General features: G+C 34.8%; 1 protein-coding gene across 3 annotated transcripts in view; it reads right to left on the reverse strand.

Moving 5' to 3' along the window:
* The window catches only part of PDE3B (phosphodiesterase 3B), a 121,215-nt gene that overhangs the window by 43,659 nt on the left and 58,675 nt on the right, over positions 1-18,881 (reverse strand). For 2 of the 3 annotated variants that reach the window (XM_040989066.1, XM_040989068.1), the window contains exons 2-4: positions 10,105-10,155; positions 5,787-6,035; positions 2,069-2,208 (exon numbers count right to left, since the gene is read on the reverse strand). In XM_040989066.1, coding sequence (XP_040845000.1) covers positions 2,069-2,208; positions 5,787-6,035; positions 10,105-10,155 — 440 coding nt within the window. The remainder of the gene's footprint in view (positions 1-2,068; positions 2,209-5,786; positions 6,036-10,104; positions 10,156-18,881) is intronic. The other variant, XM_040989067.1, reaches the window with a different exon arrangement.

Genomic DNA, 18,881 nt, shown 5'->3' on the forward strand with positions numbered 1-18,881 from the left:
ATTTTTAATCTCATTTTTCCATGAAGAGTGTGAAGTTCCCTCACAGATCTCGATCTCATGATAGTCAAACAGGATGTTTATACTTTAATTAATTACAATTCAATCAGATTTTAAATTTAGTTTCTTAGTTGTACTGGGCACATTCCACATAAAGCTAGGGCTACCATCTTTGGATGGCGCATCACCACAGAAATTCCTTCTGGGTGATAATAACCTATAGACTTGAATTTGAAAAGGAAAAATAGCTGTGACTATTTCATACATTCCCATCTTACCCACCAATACGCAAACACTCAGAAAGATATTGTTCAAAAATGCCTTAGTTTGCATACTAAAAAGGTTACATCCTTGTCTGATTTAAATTAGATATATATATTGCCATCAAATGTTTTATTTTGCAAAATGTCTCAATCTTTTATGAGGCAAATCATTTTTGCTTTAACAAAACTTAAATGAATATATAGAATCTGCTTACTTTGGACTGGGCTGGGGAAACTTTCCTGCCAAGGGCCATTGAGGTATTTATAAAATCATTCACAGGCCTACCAGATTATGAAATTAAAAATCAGCCTACTTTAGATTTATCGAATTTTGAGTCTTGCCTGTGGTTGAACTGGCAAAGCCACACCAAACGACTTTGTGGGTTTTATACAGCCTGTGGGTTGAGTTCTCCACTCCTGCAAGGGAACAGGAGGCAGCAGGATGGAAGGGATGCTGCCTCAGTGTACACATCGATCTTAACTCAGTGACTATCAAATGTTTCACAGCTGAGACCTTGCGGTTGTGTCTGCATGAAATATTAGGAAACAGTATCATTTTCTTCATTCCTTTTTATACCCAGCAAGATTTTCAAGATAATGCTTTATGATTAAAAAAAATAGCTGATAGAATTTATTATCCATTTTTATATGTATTTAAAACAAAACATAAGAAAACTTTAAATCAAGGCTCATTTTCCTGTACTATACTGTCTATACTTAAATGTACACCTATTTTACATATTAATTTGCACATTTTCTTTTATGAAAAGTAATTTCATCATTCAACTACTTTTTATAGAATATTCAAATTAATAATTCACATAAGAATTCAGAAATAATTATATGATATTTCACATATAAATGTTGACAAATTTTATCAAATACCTATGATCCATTTCTGCCATTTACTGCTTCAAATTTTGAGACAATAGCTTAAAAAGGTACAACACATGCTCATTAATAATAATGATTAAACATGAAATTTACATTAATTCTAATTTTATTAACATGGATAATACGAGAGAAGCTTATACTATCTATGAGAGCAGTATCTGGCTTTCAAAATCCTAAGTGACAAACTTTGCTACCAGAATGTAAAAAGATGCTTCAAAAAGTTCATGGAACACAGAATTAGGAATATGATTTATTTTGGTGCAAAAATTGTTTGAAATCCATACTTGATTTTGGTCATAATAAACATTTTTCCATGAACTTTTGCAGACCCTGTGTCTGTACTGACATTCTGAGGATTTCAGTTGCTGCATTTTCTCAAGCTCCTTTAATGGTAGTTAACTTCCATTTATAGAATTAGCACTATTGAATTCCATGTAAATTCTCAGCATATTATAGAATATTTGGTAGTATCGGGCTCTAGTAGAACAAAGTTTAATAAGTCTTGCCACCTTGGACCTAATTAAACATCATGACAGAACCTAGGAAGGTGTTCCTCCCTTCACAATTCAGTAACTGCCGACTTTGTGTATTACACACTGGCTTAGTGACCAGTCCTATGATGGCAGCCACAGGGGACTTAGAAGCTTTCCCAGGACTCTCTGCCTTAAACGGATCTGTTTACCTGAACCATTGCACTGATTCATCTTCAGGCTCCAGCGCACTTTGTGCCCAACTTACCTGTATTTCTGAGAGAGGTTTCTTTTAAGACTTGGTTTCTCTTATATCGTACTATTATTACTCAAATTGTGCTTCACCTAAATGCTTCAGATATTTATTTCTACATTTAGAATTATCTGAAACATTATTCACTGAAACAAAGTGGTTACATTAGAATCAGGTTTTGGGTATTTTACCTTGAGATGCCAAATTCGTGGTTAGGTCTTTTGCTGCTGTTGCGTTCCCACCTTGAAGACTGCTCGGTAGGCAGCAATCCTGAAGTTCCAGAGCTCCTCCTCAGCTGAGGAGTAGGTAAACTATTCTTATTATTCAGTCCCTGTTGAATAAGTTAACAATGGTTAAAATTTTCCGCTTTTACCATGCTGTATTTACAATATTAATGATAGTACAAGAAAATCAATGGAAACTATACTTTTAAAACAAAGGAGAAACAAGACATTTCATTCAAAAAATGCAAGTTTATTTCAAATTTCATATTCTGTTTGTTCTACTTATTGTCCTTCTGTTAAAAAGTGAGGACGGCCTAAAGCCTTGGAACCCGGCACCTGCAAGGGAGACCCGGAGGAGGCTCCTGGCTTCTGGCTTCAGATCAACTCAGCTCTAGCTGTTACAGCCACTTGAGAAATGAACTAGCAGATGGAAGGTTTTTCTCTCCATCTTTCCTTCTCTCTGTTAATCTGTTTTTCCAATAAAAATAAATAAATTTCTTTCAAAAGTGGCTTGTTATTGCTTCTCGGCCTTTTGGTTAAGATCAAGTGCAAAAGTGGCTTGTTGACTTGGTATAACTTCAGCTTTTTTTCTTTTGTATATGATACTCTAACTTTCAGGAGAAACAAAGATTTGGAAATTTTAAATACATGTATAAGCTGATTCTCAGAATTAACAACAGAGGTTAAGCTTAAGAACAGAGATGGTGAGCCCTACGCAATATATTCTTTAATATTTTCAGTACAATCTGGCTGCTGTATATAGAACGGTGAAAATGGAAAACTTCAGGATTCAGATTTAGCTTTTGAAATACTGACAGAATTAAGTGCAGAATACTTTTTGCAGTAATATCTTACCCTAATTTTGAAAATAGCCTCAATTCAAAAGTTCAATTAATGAAAACATTTCACTTTCACAATTGCGAGAGTAGTTTTACTCAGGTTTATACAGAATGACTTCTGCTTCTTAAGAACTGTCCATAGCAACAAACACTGCAACAATCTCAAGAGAAACTCTTCATTAAATTCAGGTTTTTGCAAGAACAGTGACTTTGCTAAGGTCTATGGTTAACCACAATTGCTTGGGCTTATAGTGAGAAAGCCCTTTATGTAGTATAATCCTGGCTAATTGCAAAATAGGTTGTTATAATCTTCCTTTGTTCTTAACACATTTATAAAATATGTGTAATATAATCTATTCTTACTCTCTTTTTCTTACTTTTTTTTTCCATAAATGCTGTAGATTTTTTTTCTGAAGTAACATCAAGATTTTTATATGCTCTTCTGAAAGAAGAGACAATTTAGATACAAAATTTTCTCCCGCAATTTATAGAACACAAACTTATGGTTATTTTCAAGAAGGTTGATTCCAGGTCCTTATGTGAGCCATTCACGCCGGTAGAATTCCAGCACCCAAAAATAAACCTGACCCTGCAATACTTAAGGAGTGAAGCACTCAGATCCGTTATTTAATTAACATTATGACTAAAACATTTTTACAAGTATCAAATTTTTTTTAATTTTTTTTTTCAAATTTAGGTGTTTATTTGAAAGGTAGAGAGAGTGACTGGAAGAGAGGGGTTGGGAGATAGTGCTCACGTGTTCACCACCCAAATGACCCACCAGCAAAGTGTAGGCCAGGCCAAAGCTGGGCTCCAGGAACTCCATCCAGGCTCCCAGCACAGGCGGCAGAGGCCCAAGCACAGGGGCCATATCCTGCTGTCTTTAAAGGCAAATTCATAGGAAGTTGGATCAGAAGCAAGGTATCTGGGGCACGAATTGACACTTGGACACAGGATGCCTGAGCCACAATGCTGGACCCAGACATTTGTACATAATAAACACGAGAGCAAATCAATATGACTTTTATGATTAAAATTTTAAGATTTTTTTAAATGCCATAATGAGCAAATATAAATAAAACATACAGGTGTGAACAAGTTAAACAGCTACTAGATTTATTTTATTGATGGCTACTATTGTTTTTGGAAGCTTTCTTGGGAAGCAGGGTATTAAAAACAAAGACACACAATTAAGTACCACTGTTCATTGGGTCTGGAGGGCTGCAGGTTTATCTTCTTTTAAATAGAAGCGTCAGTGGTAGGCATTCTAGAGCAGCAGTTAACTCATCAACCAGGAGTACCTGGTTCAAGTTCTGGCTACTGGGTTTCCAATCCACTTTCCTACAAATGCATGCACTAGGAGGCAGCAGATGACTGCTTAAGTACAAGGGCCCCTGTGACCCAGGTAGGAGTTTTCCTTGCTGTAAGTCTAACCCGGAGTGAAACAGTACAAGAAAGACATCTCATCAACTTTGCCTCTATCCGTGCCTTTTTGATAAAAAGTAAAATACTAATAAAAAGTCCACATAAATATCTGTGATCAATAATGTTCAAACACTTTTGCCCTAATGAAGCTTGTACAACCTTTCCATATTTCTAAAAGCTAATGCTTAGATCTGGCAAAATACAACTGATTGTCAAAATCCCTCCAAGAATCATATTCACCTTTTTCTCATGGTTTTTTTTTTTCCCTTTAAAAGTTCTACATAGAGTATCAATTTGAACAAAGTTAAAACATTCGAATTTCATCCTTTATCAGTTTTCTAACTATAGAATAAATTAGTTGAGCTAGAATAATCCTTAAACTGTTGTCTCAAAGTTTAATTATTTTAGTTATTGATAATAACCAAGACCACTAAAAGCACTCTGAACAAGCATAACATACGATATGCTTGTTCAACAGAATATTTATTATTTTCTAAAGAAAATGTTATTTTAAAATACTGTGATATTTAGAAAGAAATTAATTCCATATGTAATGATACAAAAAAAAATCAATGAATTATGGCCTATTCGAGTCTCCACTGACGAAAGGGGAAATAGAAAGGGTTCAAAAAATTAAAATCATTTGGGCCTGGCACAGTAGCCTAGCAGTTATATTCCTCGCCTTGTACACACAGGGATCCCATATGGCCGCAGATTCTAATCATGGCAGCCCAACTTCCCTTCCAGCTCTCTGCTTCTGCTTGTGGCCTGGAAAAGCAGTCGAGGATGGCCCAGAGGCTTGGAACCCTGCAACCGCATGGAAGAACCAGAAGAGGCTCCAGGCTCCTGGCTTCAGAGAGGATCAGCACAGCTCTGGCTGTTGGGAAGTGAACATTGTACAGAAGATCTTCCTCTCTGTCTCTCCTCCTCTCTGTATATCTGACTTTCCAATAAAAACAAAGAAAACTAAATCTAAAATATATATATACTTTTTAAAGTTAAAATCATTTAAACAATGCTATGCAAATTCATAAGCTAAGTATTATAATGCTCATTTCATCATTTCTTGGTTCAAGATGAACAACTCCTGAATTCAAAAGGAATAAAACAGATTAGTGACATGCTCTATTATTTTGTTTTACAAGACTAAGCTTATAACTGCTTTTTGTTTCACATTTCTTAACAATGCTAACAGCTGGTGCTTTTCAGGTTGTAACTGTATTACAGCACCTGATCTCATCTAGAATCAGTTGAGTTTTTAATTGCCTCTAAATTCCCAAGCAGCTTGATACAATGTAAAAGGTGCTGGTCCTTGAAAAGTAAATATTATTTTACATAATATTTAAAAGGTACAGTATCAATGTGAAAATAACATTAAATGTGAGCATCAGGGCTGGCTGAGTACTACTTATGCTTTTGACCTTGTGAAGTTTTCGGTCTCCTTTCTCAGCGGGGTCTTCTATTTCCGAGCAGGGGTAAAATCCAGGAAATGGTGTGAGAGGATTAATCTTTGGTCTACAGGAACCTGAGAAAGCACCCATCAAGCTACTGATGCTGCGGAGGGAAGAGATGACTTGTGGGGGAAGGCTTGGGTCAATCAGAAGATCGGACACCATATTGCGAGCCTCATTGAGCACTGAAAGATCAACTCCATTTCCGCCTCCAGAATTCTAGAAGAGAAAAAAAGGGAAGTAATACATTTGTTAAGCAGAAATTTTAGCATTAAAGAAAACATTACTTTAAACCAAGCCTATTTTTATATACTTAAATTGTTGTTTTTAGATATAAAATTACATTTAATGTGGTCATAGCATATAATGGTACACACCATGGTATGCAATGGTATAATTCTAAGTTGAAGATTTTTTATACATGTAGCAATACAATACATTTTAATTTCTCAATATTTCATTAACTTGTTCATTATAGTTAATGGTATTCATTACCAACTCACTATAATTAGTAAAGAACTAAACCTCTGTTTACCTTAAGGTTTGTAATTTGACCATTTCATTAATTTATTGGTGTTGTCATTTCATCTATGTCAAACTTTCTTCTAAAAATACACAGCTATGTCTTTAATTTAGCTTATTCATTAAGAAACCATGGTTTATCACGGGCTCGTTGTAAAGGCTCCTCAGTTTGAAATCTGGACTGAAACCCCAACAAGTGTGACCTTGATCAAGTTATTTCAACTTGAACATTTTAAGTTTCTTCAATGTTAAATGGAGATAATATCTATTTCATAAGAGTTGATGTGAGAATTAAATCTGATAATTTGCGTGAAGAACATAGAGCACTGTATTATTTCAAGTGCAACGAACGGTGGTATCAGTATTAACAGCATGAAAATAGTGAGATAAAAACATACAAGATGTAGCAGTGTTCAAAAGAGACAGCAGTAACCTTAAGCTGCATGATTAACATAAACTTCACAGGGTGACGTCAGGCTAAGCCTTGAAAATATGTAGGCAAAGTTCTTTATGCTAGAAGAAATATATCAACAACGTATTTAAAAGACAGGTAGTTTTGGGCCCGGTGTGGTAGCCTAGTTGATAAAGTCCTCGCCTTGCACGCACCACAGACGTAGGATCTTCCTCTCTGTCTCTCTTTCTCTCTATATATCTCACTTTCCAATTAAAACAGATAATTTTAAAAAAAAAAGGTAGTTTTAACTTACGCCAATGCATATATATGATATTAAACTTGATGACTTTTAAAAATAAATGGCCCGATAATCAGCACAGTGATCTGTTGCTAACTTTTTGTGATTTTTACTGTTTCTCGAACTTACATTTGGGCATGTCTGCAACTTGCAATTATTCAAGTTACTTCATGTGTTCACCATGAAACACACTGAGATCCGCAACACATTTCGGAATTGAGAAATATTACAAAATGCTGAAATAGTTAGATAACATTTGTTGAACATTATGGAATTCTTTTCTTTCTTTCCTTGCTAAGTGTTAATTTATGCTGACTGTCCTTGTTGTTGAAGCCCTCCCAGCAAGCAGAGCACAGCTCCGTGATCTCCAGCCCTTATCTGCTAAAAATAGCATTAAATAAACACTTCTCTCTATATGTCACTATTAATAAGGAAGCATACTTGTGACACAGAGCTTCCCGTGATTTGAATTCCTGAACCAACGCAAACAAAAATGTGAAACTTTAGCCACTCTTCCAAAATCTTCCCTAAAACATCTTGATCAACGTCACCCTTTTATCAACTATATTTAATAGCACCTTTTCCCTATATTCTTGATTATAATTGGATAGTATGAAATTAATTCATGTCTACCCATTACACAGGAAAAATAATAATAATCTCACTGATGCTTCAACCTGAATTCCCCGATTTTGTAATTCTGCAAGTTCTCTGCCATATTTCCATGGACTTTGTCTATTAATGATCTCATTAACTATTACAAAACTCAGATGCAACATGTTTGAAAGCAGATTTCATTAAAGTAATCTTTTCTAAATAGTATTCAGATTAGGAAAGGAAAATTCCGTTGACAAATTTACCAAAGCAGTGTGTTATGTTGTTAACTGTACAAATCTAAGTATTAAATCGCATTATTAAATTTTTCTCATGACAACATAAATGCGTTATGTACAAAAATCACTCATGGAGAAATCCTTTTTTCATGGTCAATTTCCCTTTTTCCTCATAGTGAAACTTCATAATGCCTTAAATATTTACCATTTTAGTATTTGTTTTCTCTTGTTTCTTTTTCTTGCTCCTCTGGGTTTTTTTTTTTTTTCTTGATTTCCAAGGGAAAGGCAAGAATTATCCAAACTTTTAACAAAAATATTGATTGATTGATTTCTATATTTTTTTTAAAGATTTATCTTTATTATTTTTTTATTGGAAAGGCGGATATACAGAGGAGAGACAGAGAGGAAGATCTTCCGTCCGATGATTCACTCCCCAAGTGAGCGCAACGGGCCGATACTATCCGAAGCCAGGAGCCTCTTCCGGGTCTCCTGCACAGGTGCAGGTTCCCAAAGCCTTGGGCCGTCCTCAACTGCTTTCCCAGGCCACAGGCAGGGAGCTGGAAGGGAAGCGGGGCTGCCGGGATTAGAACCGGCGCCCATATGGAGTCCCGGGCGTGCAAGGCGAGGACCTTTAACCACTTGCGCCACCGCGCTGGGCCCGATTTCTATATATTTTTAACAGTTTTATATGATACAATTTTTAATCTTTCCTTCTCTTCCGTCCCCATTTTCCCCTCTGGCCATTTTCCCTCATATTATCATAATAGTATAATTCCTTAGCGACAGATATAAGTTTAACTTTCTGCTATTTAAATATATCATGGCATGGTAGGTATAGGCAAAGGTAGAAAATGTAGTATCATTCTGTAAAGGTGTATTTCAATATTTCATCGGGAACCCTACTTATATTCGGGAATACAGATGTGGACTTATAGAATATTTTTCTGTATTGCTCAATCTCCCTAGTGGTTGCTCTTGGTACTAGAACATAGTTCAGTGGGTGGGTTTTCAGTCTACTGGCATCAAAATTTCACCACTTCTATGTTAGGAAACCCATACGTCCTCTCATTTCACTGATTTTTCTTCTTGAAGCCTCCAAATTCCTTCTCTTATCATTTGCCTCTGCTTTCTTAAAAATGTAGCTATTTGAGCAGCAGAGAGAGAGACACAGAGAGGAAGTTCCCAGCTTACTGGTTCGTTCTGTGACAGCTGGACCCACTGGACTGAAGCTTCACATCTCCCACATGAGAGCTGGGACCCAACCATCTGAGCCATCACCTGCTGCCTTTCACAGTACACACTAACAGGAAGCTGCTATAGTCATGAGCAGAGCAATAAACATTTTTAAAAGTTAAAAAAAAGAAGAAACAACAGAAATACCTAAGGCATTAAAAAAGTCATGAGAGCAATTTAATAGTGCATTTTAATCACATTTACACTACAGTGAAAACCATACTGCACTATTATGGTAAATCTGTGAATTTATTCAAATCCATACACATTAATAGGGGATATGGGTATACCAACAAATTTTGACTGCAAGGCCAAATTCTAGCCTTAGTCTATAAATGTTAAAATGTTTATTATCTCATTTTTTATACCAGAAACAAACTGAACAAAACCATACTGCTTTCTGTCTTACACAGCAATTTCAGAAACCTTCAGTATTTAATAGTATTGAAGTCGAGAAAATATTAGCTCATGTTTTCATTGATTGATACACATTCTGGGAACATATTATTAGTCTAACAGGTCACTCGAATAATTGCTATTTTCCCAATGTATAGGTGAGGAAACAGTTTCAGGGAAACTTAACAGACTTGTCTAACTTTCCAGCTAAGACAGACTAAATCTGTATCAGAAGAACTTTTGTGTCTAGAACAGCTTCGGAGATCTAAAATAAAACATGAAACAGTTTCATACGTCAGAGCACAATCCAGGAGCCTAGCTTCAGAGCACAAACACTCAGAGTTAATCCAACATTCTGTGCTGCTTTTCTTCCCCAAGGAACTTACTGGTGAATCATAACTGGCACATGGAAAAACGGGTTGGAAAACAGAGCTTTAAAGAAGGTAAAGAAACAGGGCAGGACCCTCTAAAGTCTCAAAAGGCTGAGAGACCAAATTGGGAATTCAGGGCTATTAGCACAGGAATGGGACTTGAATTTTAACATCAAAAGTTTCAGTATAGGTATTAATGTTCTATTAGTGATAAAATATACATATAAAAACTTGTGTTTACCTGATAATGAGGCTTATACCATTGCTTTAAATCCCAATCCCAAAGAATCATCTGAAAAAAAAAAAAAATAACAGTATGTTACAAACAAGAAACATAAAGATAAAATGTAGCATTTTTAATTATAGGTAGCTGAACCAATTTAATATTGGGGAGAATTGGAAAGATAAGGATAAAAATAATCTCTAGATAAATATTTGGTTAATTAATCTGTAAATGAGATTCAAAATAAAGAATAATCCGATTATTTATTTATTACCACAAAAAGGAAAACCTAAATCCAAAAATCACATCCAGTCATTAAAAATTTTTAACTATATCATTAGATACTCTTTGCCTTCCTACACCTGTCATCAAAGGCTTATGACTCAGCATTTTAAAAACCAGTGTCAAGTGGTAAAACTATTTCCTTAGCAATAAAGCACTTTCTCAAAAAACACTTCAAATAGCTTGTTGTCTTTGCTATTAGATTAAGCATGAGGGAATCAACTTATAAAAAGGATATCACACTTCACATATATAGATGAGTAACCATTTTCCTATTGGTACCTTATAGGAGACTACTGATAATTTATAAATCCTAAACACCATTTTCTCTTGTCCTTCCTAGCAGACATTCTGGCTGCTTCCCCACCCAGTATGGTAGTCACATGGCCAAGGACAAAAATATAACTATAATTATCAAGCTTTAGCTGCCATCTATCGTTAACCCTAAATTTCTCTGATGTTTCCTGATAAATGAATAGTTCTAGAGCCAGTGCTGCATCAACAAATCAAGCCACTGCCTGCAATACTAGATTTCCCAGAGAGGATTGGGGAATCCAGTCCTGGCTGATCCAGCTTGGAAGGCAATAGATGATGGTGCAGATCTCTGGAGTCATGCCATTCATGTGGCAGAATACAACAGTTCTCCCCCCACCAGATTTCACCTGGCCACCCCTGGCTGTTGTGGTCAAATGTGGGGAGGGAACCAAAGGATGGAAGATTTCTCTGTCATTCTTTCAAATAGATAAAATATTTTTTTCAAGTGAACAGGCCTCCTCCTTATGCTTAAATAATTCACTATAATGTTAATTTTCTATATACCTTTGAACTCTTGGCTGGACTAGAAGCTTAGCTAATTTGTAACAGAATTATAAAACTTATATTATTTGTTTCTTTTTATTGATCTTAAGTCTTCGAGTTTCTTTATTATTCCAAAGTTAGGTGTTGGCATTTTTTTTTTTAAATACAGAGCATTTTATACTCTCTGAGGCACATAAGGCCTCCATGGCATTATTTATCTTTTGTCTTTGTTTTATAGCTTTTTAACATGAAATAAACAAATCCAAACTGTCCTTAGCTTCAGAGTCATACAAAAACAGATTGTCAGCAAGATTTGATCAGTCAGCTATACAGTTTGCTGACTTGTGTTTTATACAATAGACCTCCCTTAATAATTCAAAACACTGTCAGCTGTCATTATCACTAAGTCCTTGTTAGCATCCTTGTAGAAGGGAATCTCTTTCTTGCCAGTTAAGAGAAATACATTGTCTCCCAAAGAAAATCTAGACTTTTTATACCTTCAACCTCCTTCTACCAATGTCCACAAGTGGCTGTGTTACGCCTACACACAAAGTAACTTCATATGTATTAACAAACCCATTAATTTTACACAGTATTTTATGTAGCCATGGGTGTGGTTGAGATAGTTATACCAGTTTGTGATATAATAAGCATAAAACTAATTCATGTCTCTAAACTCTAGTGACACTAATTAACTCATCTTAACAGTTAACAGCTCCTGAAAACATTCGTAACATTAACAGAGTTGACTTATTTTTCCCATCATAATGACATCTGTAGCATGTTTAGGATCATTAACAGCAATCTAGAAAATGACAGAAATGAAACAGAATCATATGTCTCAAAAAGTTGCCTGTAATATTGGTATCCATTCATTAACATGTTCTGAATTCAAAAATGCCTAAATGTACATTGCCTAAATGTACTACCATCTGATCCATACTTCTATATTTCTTCCAAAGGAATATCACCAAAGACAAAAAACCACTCAGTTTAGTTCAAAGCTGGTTTTTTTTTTTTTTGCTACATTTAGCATATTTTCATTAGGATAGTTTCTTAACATTGCATAGTCCTTTGTCCTCACTTTATAACCTTATATGCTTAAATACTCCCTTTTTAAGAGTACTTACATTCTAATGTCAAAAGCCAAAGTTGTATTCTTATTACATATTTTCAGTGTAGTGCTAGGTGAACATTTGTTTGAAGGCCAAAAAGAAAATCTTAAAATATGTGTTAGCTATACAAATGCCACAGTATAACACAAGATATACTATATATTTTTGGTATTAAAATGTCATGAAGGGGAGGGCTGTTTAGGGGGTTAGTATATAAAAAGTCTTCTTATAGGGGACAGTATAATGAAAATAAAGTTGAGAAGCACTGTTATTAAAAAGTGTGCCTGTTGCTTGCCTGTAAGAGCAATATCATCTCAGCTTATCTTCTGAAAATGTTTCCAAAGACATTCAAATAACTCAACGCTACCTGCTCAGAAACTGGTGTTAACTTGGGGATAATATGTACTCTATTTTAACTATACTCTTAGAGGTCTCTCAAAACTGTCACATACAAAGCCTTTTTTCCTTGCTTCTTATTTTTAGATTATCACTCACAGCATTTTTTTTTTTTGCATTGCAGATCATTTCTCTTAAGTAATTCACTCCTTCTGCTCTTCTGCCCCACTATGAGTTTTTCTATGTATTTCTTCCATAGGTCCGGAGTTAGACTCTACAGAGCAGCCCACCTTATTTTCAATCACGTTCTCTAGCATCAAAATTATGGTACAAAATGCAGCAGGTCTTAGTCTGAAATTCCCCTTCACATTAGTAACTGAAAACGGATACAGTATAAACCACAAAAAGCTGGAGGACTGCCTTCTGTGTCGTCTGAACTGGAACGTTAGTGATTTGGGGGAAAGAAAATTATCTTCCAAAGTAGTAGAAGGTGAACTGATTCAGAAATTCCACATTGGTATACATGTCTGAACTGTGTTAATCAATGTGTGGTGCATAACAGCATAAACAGAGAAATTTAAGAAGCAAAGGCTTAGAAAATCTCTGTATCAACTTGGTGCTATGGAATATGTTTATCATATTTTGTAAAAGCCATCAATCCACAGTAGATTAGGAAAAACTCCAAAAACTGTTCTTCTGCTATTCATAGCTTGACACCTTGAAATCAGAACAAAAACGCATACAACTGTGTAGTTTAGGACACCAGCAAACTAGATATAACACAAATGTCTTACATGTCAATAGTAAAATGAACATTATTCATCTATTCACACAAGGAAATACAGGACTGAGAATGAATGACACACAGCTACATATGACAAACAAGAATCCCAGAAACATAATGGTGAACGGGAACAAGTCACAGAAAGATATATATGGTAAAATGTCATTCACGCAAAATGAAATATATATAGTGTTGGATATTTATATATATTTTTGGAATTTCAACACATGGAAAACTACAAACAAAGGCAGAATGGTGATCACAGGAAAATAAATGAACTGAATCCAGAAGTGTTGAGTAACTAGTGCATCAAGAGCAATGTTCAAGATATTGGTGGGTGGATCTTATTTCCTTCCATAGTCTCCAATTATATGAATATCTTATGAATATTTGTTTATTTAGCTTTAACATAAAATTAAGGAATATTTAGAGAAGACAAAGAAGTAAAGAAAATGACGAAAGAAAACCCTTTTGAGAAACTGAGGTGTAAAGGCAAGAATGAAATGGAGCATGGATAGAAAACAAATGAACAAATAACTTTGTTTCCCAAAAGCATGGTAAGCCAAACACCTTGGAAATCAGACTTGGAATCAGTTCTAAGAAAAAAAATTAGTTATTTATGCAACAAGAAGTTCTTTGCAAAGTGATGAGGGTATGACGTGAGATAGAAAGCTGCACACTTCTCTAATTCACAGATGACAGCAGGTGGATGCAACATCTGTGCTGGGCATGATTCAACATTAAAGAAATAGCACAAAATTGTAAAACAAAAAAATTTAAAATAGCACAAATATAAATGCACTTTACTGCTGGTCAACAGCATATCCATATTTTCAGTTTGCTATGAAAAAAATGAAATAAACATAAATCTATTTAAAAGCAAATATTTTAAAAAGTTTTTCCAAAAAAAAATTATAACACTAGGTCAGATATTGTTGTGCAGCACGTACTGGAGTGCCACTTTCAATCCAGGCAACTCTGCTTCCATCCCAGATTCCTGCTAAAGCAGCCTAAAAAGACCAAAGCTGACATCCTGTGTGCTTGAACTCCTACCCTCATGCGGGATAATCATGAGTTCCAGCCTCCTGGCTTTGGTCTGGCCCAATGCTGTTGTGGGCATTGGAAGAATAAAACAGAAGACAGAAAATCTCTCTCTTCTCATCTGTCTGTCACCCTGTCTTTAAAACAAATAATAAATAAATCTTTTGTTTTAAAAATGCGAAGAACTTGCACTTTTCAAGCTTTTAAATATGATATGTCCATCATTTAGTAATCACATAGGCCTGAATGAAGTATAAGGTGAGAGATTCTTCCTAAATGTAGGGTCCATCTGAATATTCAAAATGGTCAACAATCAGCTGATGCCTAAATTATCATTCCAGCTGAATTATTCTACATTAAAAGATACAGAGAAGAAAAAAAAATATGATTGGCTACAGATGAAACTACAGTAAAACCTATTGGTATTTATCAATGAGCTAGATAAATACCTTTAATATTGCAAGCAATAAACACTGACATAATATTTTTTTAGTTTTTTTTTCTCAAAACTGATGAAATTCCTATACCAAAAATTTGTAGATGGCCACCGTGTATACTAAAGGTATTGTAGATGGTACATGACATATTTAAAATTTAAAAAACACTGGTCTAAGTATTTATTCTTCCATATAAAAATGTGAGGCTTGTAAAGAAATAGCACTTTTATGTAAAAGAGCAAATGCTCAGTATAAACCTTGTTTTCAAGTTGGCAAAATTTTAGGCATAGAAACTCTAAATTATCAATTACAGTTTTGAAAAAGTTATAGTGATTATGGTATATTTTCAAAATATGGCACTATTACCCTATAAGAATACTTTAATTAAAATTTGCTGATTTTAGGAATTTCCATCATTATAATTATCTGTTTCCTTTAAACTTACAGAGAAAACATTTTCAGAAATGACTGTGTCTTTTCACACTGTAGTTATATGTTCAAAACTAATTTAAACAACTTTTCTTTAAGGAACATATGAGGTTCATGTGCTATTAGTTTTTAAAAGTATTTTTTGCTAAAGTGTACCAAAGACCCTACCTTTATTTAAATTCATTTTTTTTTCTTTGTGGTTTTAAAGTTGAATCCTGATAAAAGTTTCTGTTTGAATATGTTTACAAATCTAACATGCTTTACGGAGCTCTACAAAACCACCAAAACCACAGCGAAACATCAGCAGCACAACCAGGAGATGTTATCAGGTTCAATTACGTCAATGAGGTTTTACTTCATTGTTCCCACTGCAGCCAAATGAAAAAGGGCACATACATGCCCTGAAATCAAACTTGCACAAACTTTTGTATTTATGTGAAACTTAAAAAGAACACTCATTATGCTACACCTTTGGATTAACTGTTAGAACATATTCTATTCTATTTTTTTGGCAACATTTTTCGTGAACATCATATATAAATCAATGTTAATAAAATTGAGTTTCCAGTATTTCTAACTTTCTGTTTCTAAACCTTTCAAGGCAGTACCAATGAAGAAAAAAGCTCCCTGATTGTGATTATAAACATAAACCAAAAGAATAAAACTAACAGCTACATGAAAGCTAAACTTTCTATTTTGAAGTGGGGAAAAAAAAAAAAAACAAAAACAAACAACTGCAGTAATCTGATCCCTCCTTGACAAAGGAACCTATTCAGAAACACTGAGGAGGTTCCTGTGGGCAGGCGTGGGTGGGTAAGGAAGGAGAAGTAGTATTACTTGGAAACTAATCTCGTTTACTGCTGTTAATCAAATAGCACGATGACAGTCACAGCGACTTCCACGCTATGCTGCAAGCCAGACACTACGGTGCGACTTTACATGTATCGTTTCCTCATCTTTACTAGAAGCCTCATTTGCCCATTTTAAAGTTGAGGAAACAGAAACTGCTAAAAATCACATGACAAGTACATGGCAAACACATGACATGTGCAACATTATCTTATATTTAGCATTTACTAAATACTATCATGTGCTAGCAAGGTCACAAATACCCCAAAATGCATACAAAAACAATAGCAATTCTACAACTGGACCCATTTTATATGGAGAAGTTGAGTCCCTACAGAAACTGACCCCGAGCAACCTTCCAGTACGTTTCTGCTTAAGTCTATCTAATGGGAGTCAAAAGCGGGAAACTAGAAATGGAGACGACAGATCAAGGTTCTGGACTCCACCGCCTCCCTGCCTAGTCTCTGGCTACAGCTGTGCTCTTCCATGATTAGGGTGCTTCCTAGGTGACCTTTCCTTCGTGGCCTCAGCTATCACTAAACTCTGCAAATACCACTTCACTTCTTCTAGCCAAGACGAAATGAACAGCTTTCCAGAGGGACTAGTCTTAACCCTAATTAGCCTTCCAAAGTAGACCCTCTATTCCAATATTTTCACCTGAACTATCTTTAAGTGAGTTTCTTTTCTTGCTGGGCCCCTAAATAATGCAGTATTGCTTGAATGAAGTTTTGTCCCGTGTCAGCTAGTAAGTGGCAGAGCTAGTCTTAAGTGAGGTTTTATCACTCTCTACATTATCTTCTACACTGTTCAAAGAATCATTTTGGTTACCTCTACTTTCAAATTACATACAGAATATGAACTCTTGTTATATATTCATTGCTCTTACTTTAGCTTAGGCCACCACAACGACTGGCCCAGATTATTACCATCTAAAGGTCTCCTTGACATCTCTCTTACCTAAGCACAATCTGAGTTCAACACAGAAGTCAAAATGATCCATTCATACTTGAAGTCACATCATGTCACATCTCTGCTTCAACATTCCCAATGACTTTCCAATTCAAATAAAAGACTCAAGAGTTTTAAAAAATGGCCCACAAGGCCCGCTCCAACTAAACATAGATAGGGTATACTTGCTATTCCCCGAACAGGCCAATCAATACAAAAAAGACCCAATACTTACGTTGTTTCTTCTTTTTTCTTAATAAACGCAAAATAAAACAACAACATAATCCTATTCCAGGTGTAATACTGATAAATCAAATCAGACTTTCTATAATACCCATTTTTTTGGTCAGGAAATACAAAATCAAACAATGAGGAATAAACACAGCCGAGAGAGAATATAAAAGTATTAAAGCCTAACTTGCACAACTCTGTTCCTTTACTCTCTACACTACTTATTAAGAATCATTAAACGTTTTTTATACTTTAGTTTTTAAGTGACTGTTCATTTATTTACACACACACACATATATATATAATTACTTGGAACATTTATATGCATCTTGTAAGACTAGTATTATTATTCCAATTTTACAATTTAATAAAACCTAAATCTGTCAAATCAGTGACTCAGTTTTTAAAATTCTTCCTTCTCTTCCATTTCAGTCTGTTCTGATCCACGTACTTCTAAATTTTCTCTCACATTTACTCATATTGAACACTAGTTTTCATGTTTTTACCAGAACTCCAACAGCCTCCTTCCAATTCTCCTTTTAAAATTCTACCCATTTGTACAATAAATCCTCAAAGACATTTTGATCATCTTTCCCTATTCTAATATATATTCAGAGTATTTTTCAGCGGTCATCAATTTTTATAATAACAGTTCCAATCTCATTGTACAAATAAGGAAAACCAGGATCACAACAAAGTTATTGCCCTTGTCTTTCTTATCTTCACCTAACTTCAGCTAAAAATATTTCAGCAGAAATCAAGGAAACAAACAAAAACCACAAAGCCTAAGGTAAGGCTAGCCTTCTGAAAGAAAGAAAGAAAGAAAGAAAGAAAGAAAGAAAGAAAGAAAGAAAGAAAGAAAGAAAGAAAGAAAGAGAGAGAGAGAGAGAGAGAAAGAAAGAAAGAAAGAAAGAAAGAAAGAAAGAAAGAAAGAAAGAAAGAAGAAAAGAAAGAAAGAAAGAAAGAAAGAAAGAAAGAAAGAAAGAAAGAAAGAAAGAAAGAAAGAAAGAAAGAAAGAAGGAAGGAAAGAAGGAAAGAAAGAAAGAAAGAAGGAAGGAAAGAAAGAAAGAAGGAAAGAAAGAAAGAAGGAAAGAAGGAAAGAAAGAAAGAAAAGAGAAAGAAAGCAAGCCCAACCCTGAAATTTATAATTCCACCAGTTCATCTTTCCAGCAAAGTCATATCTGATTATCTCCTCAAACCAAATGTAGAGCTGGAGAGAATCTAGCAGCAGAAATAGGCTTGCCACTTTTCATTTTTGTAAGATTTAATTATCTTGGCCACTTTTCATTTTAATGGCATCTTCAAACATTCCTTTGTTTCTACTTTGCATTTCCGATTTCTCAGTCCCTGTCAATATACTTAGTCTCTTAAGATAGAAGAAATATGTAAAGGCTACCATGAAAGTATTCTTTAAATAAGGAAGCTTCTTCTTTGAAAGCAGCAGTTACTTTCAAGCAACACTCAGAATTTAAGTTATTGAATTTCACAAAAACAGTGCCAATATAATAAAGATTCAGGACCATAAGACTCAGATTTTGCCAAACG

The sequence above is a fragment of the Ochotona curzoniae genome, unplaced genomic scaffold (genome assembly GCF_017591425.1).
Source record: "Ochotona curzoniae isolate NIBS_2020 unplaced genomic scaffold, NIBS_Ocur_1.0 contig_517, whole genome shotgun sequence".
NCBI lineage: Eukaryota > Metazoa > Chordata > Mammalia > Lagomorpha > Ochotonidae > Ochotona > Ochotona curzoniae.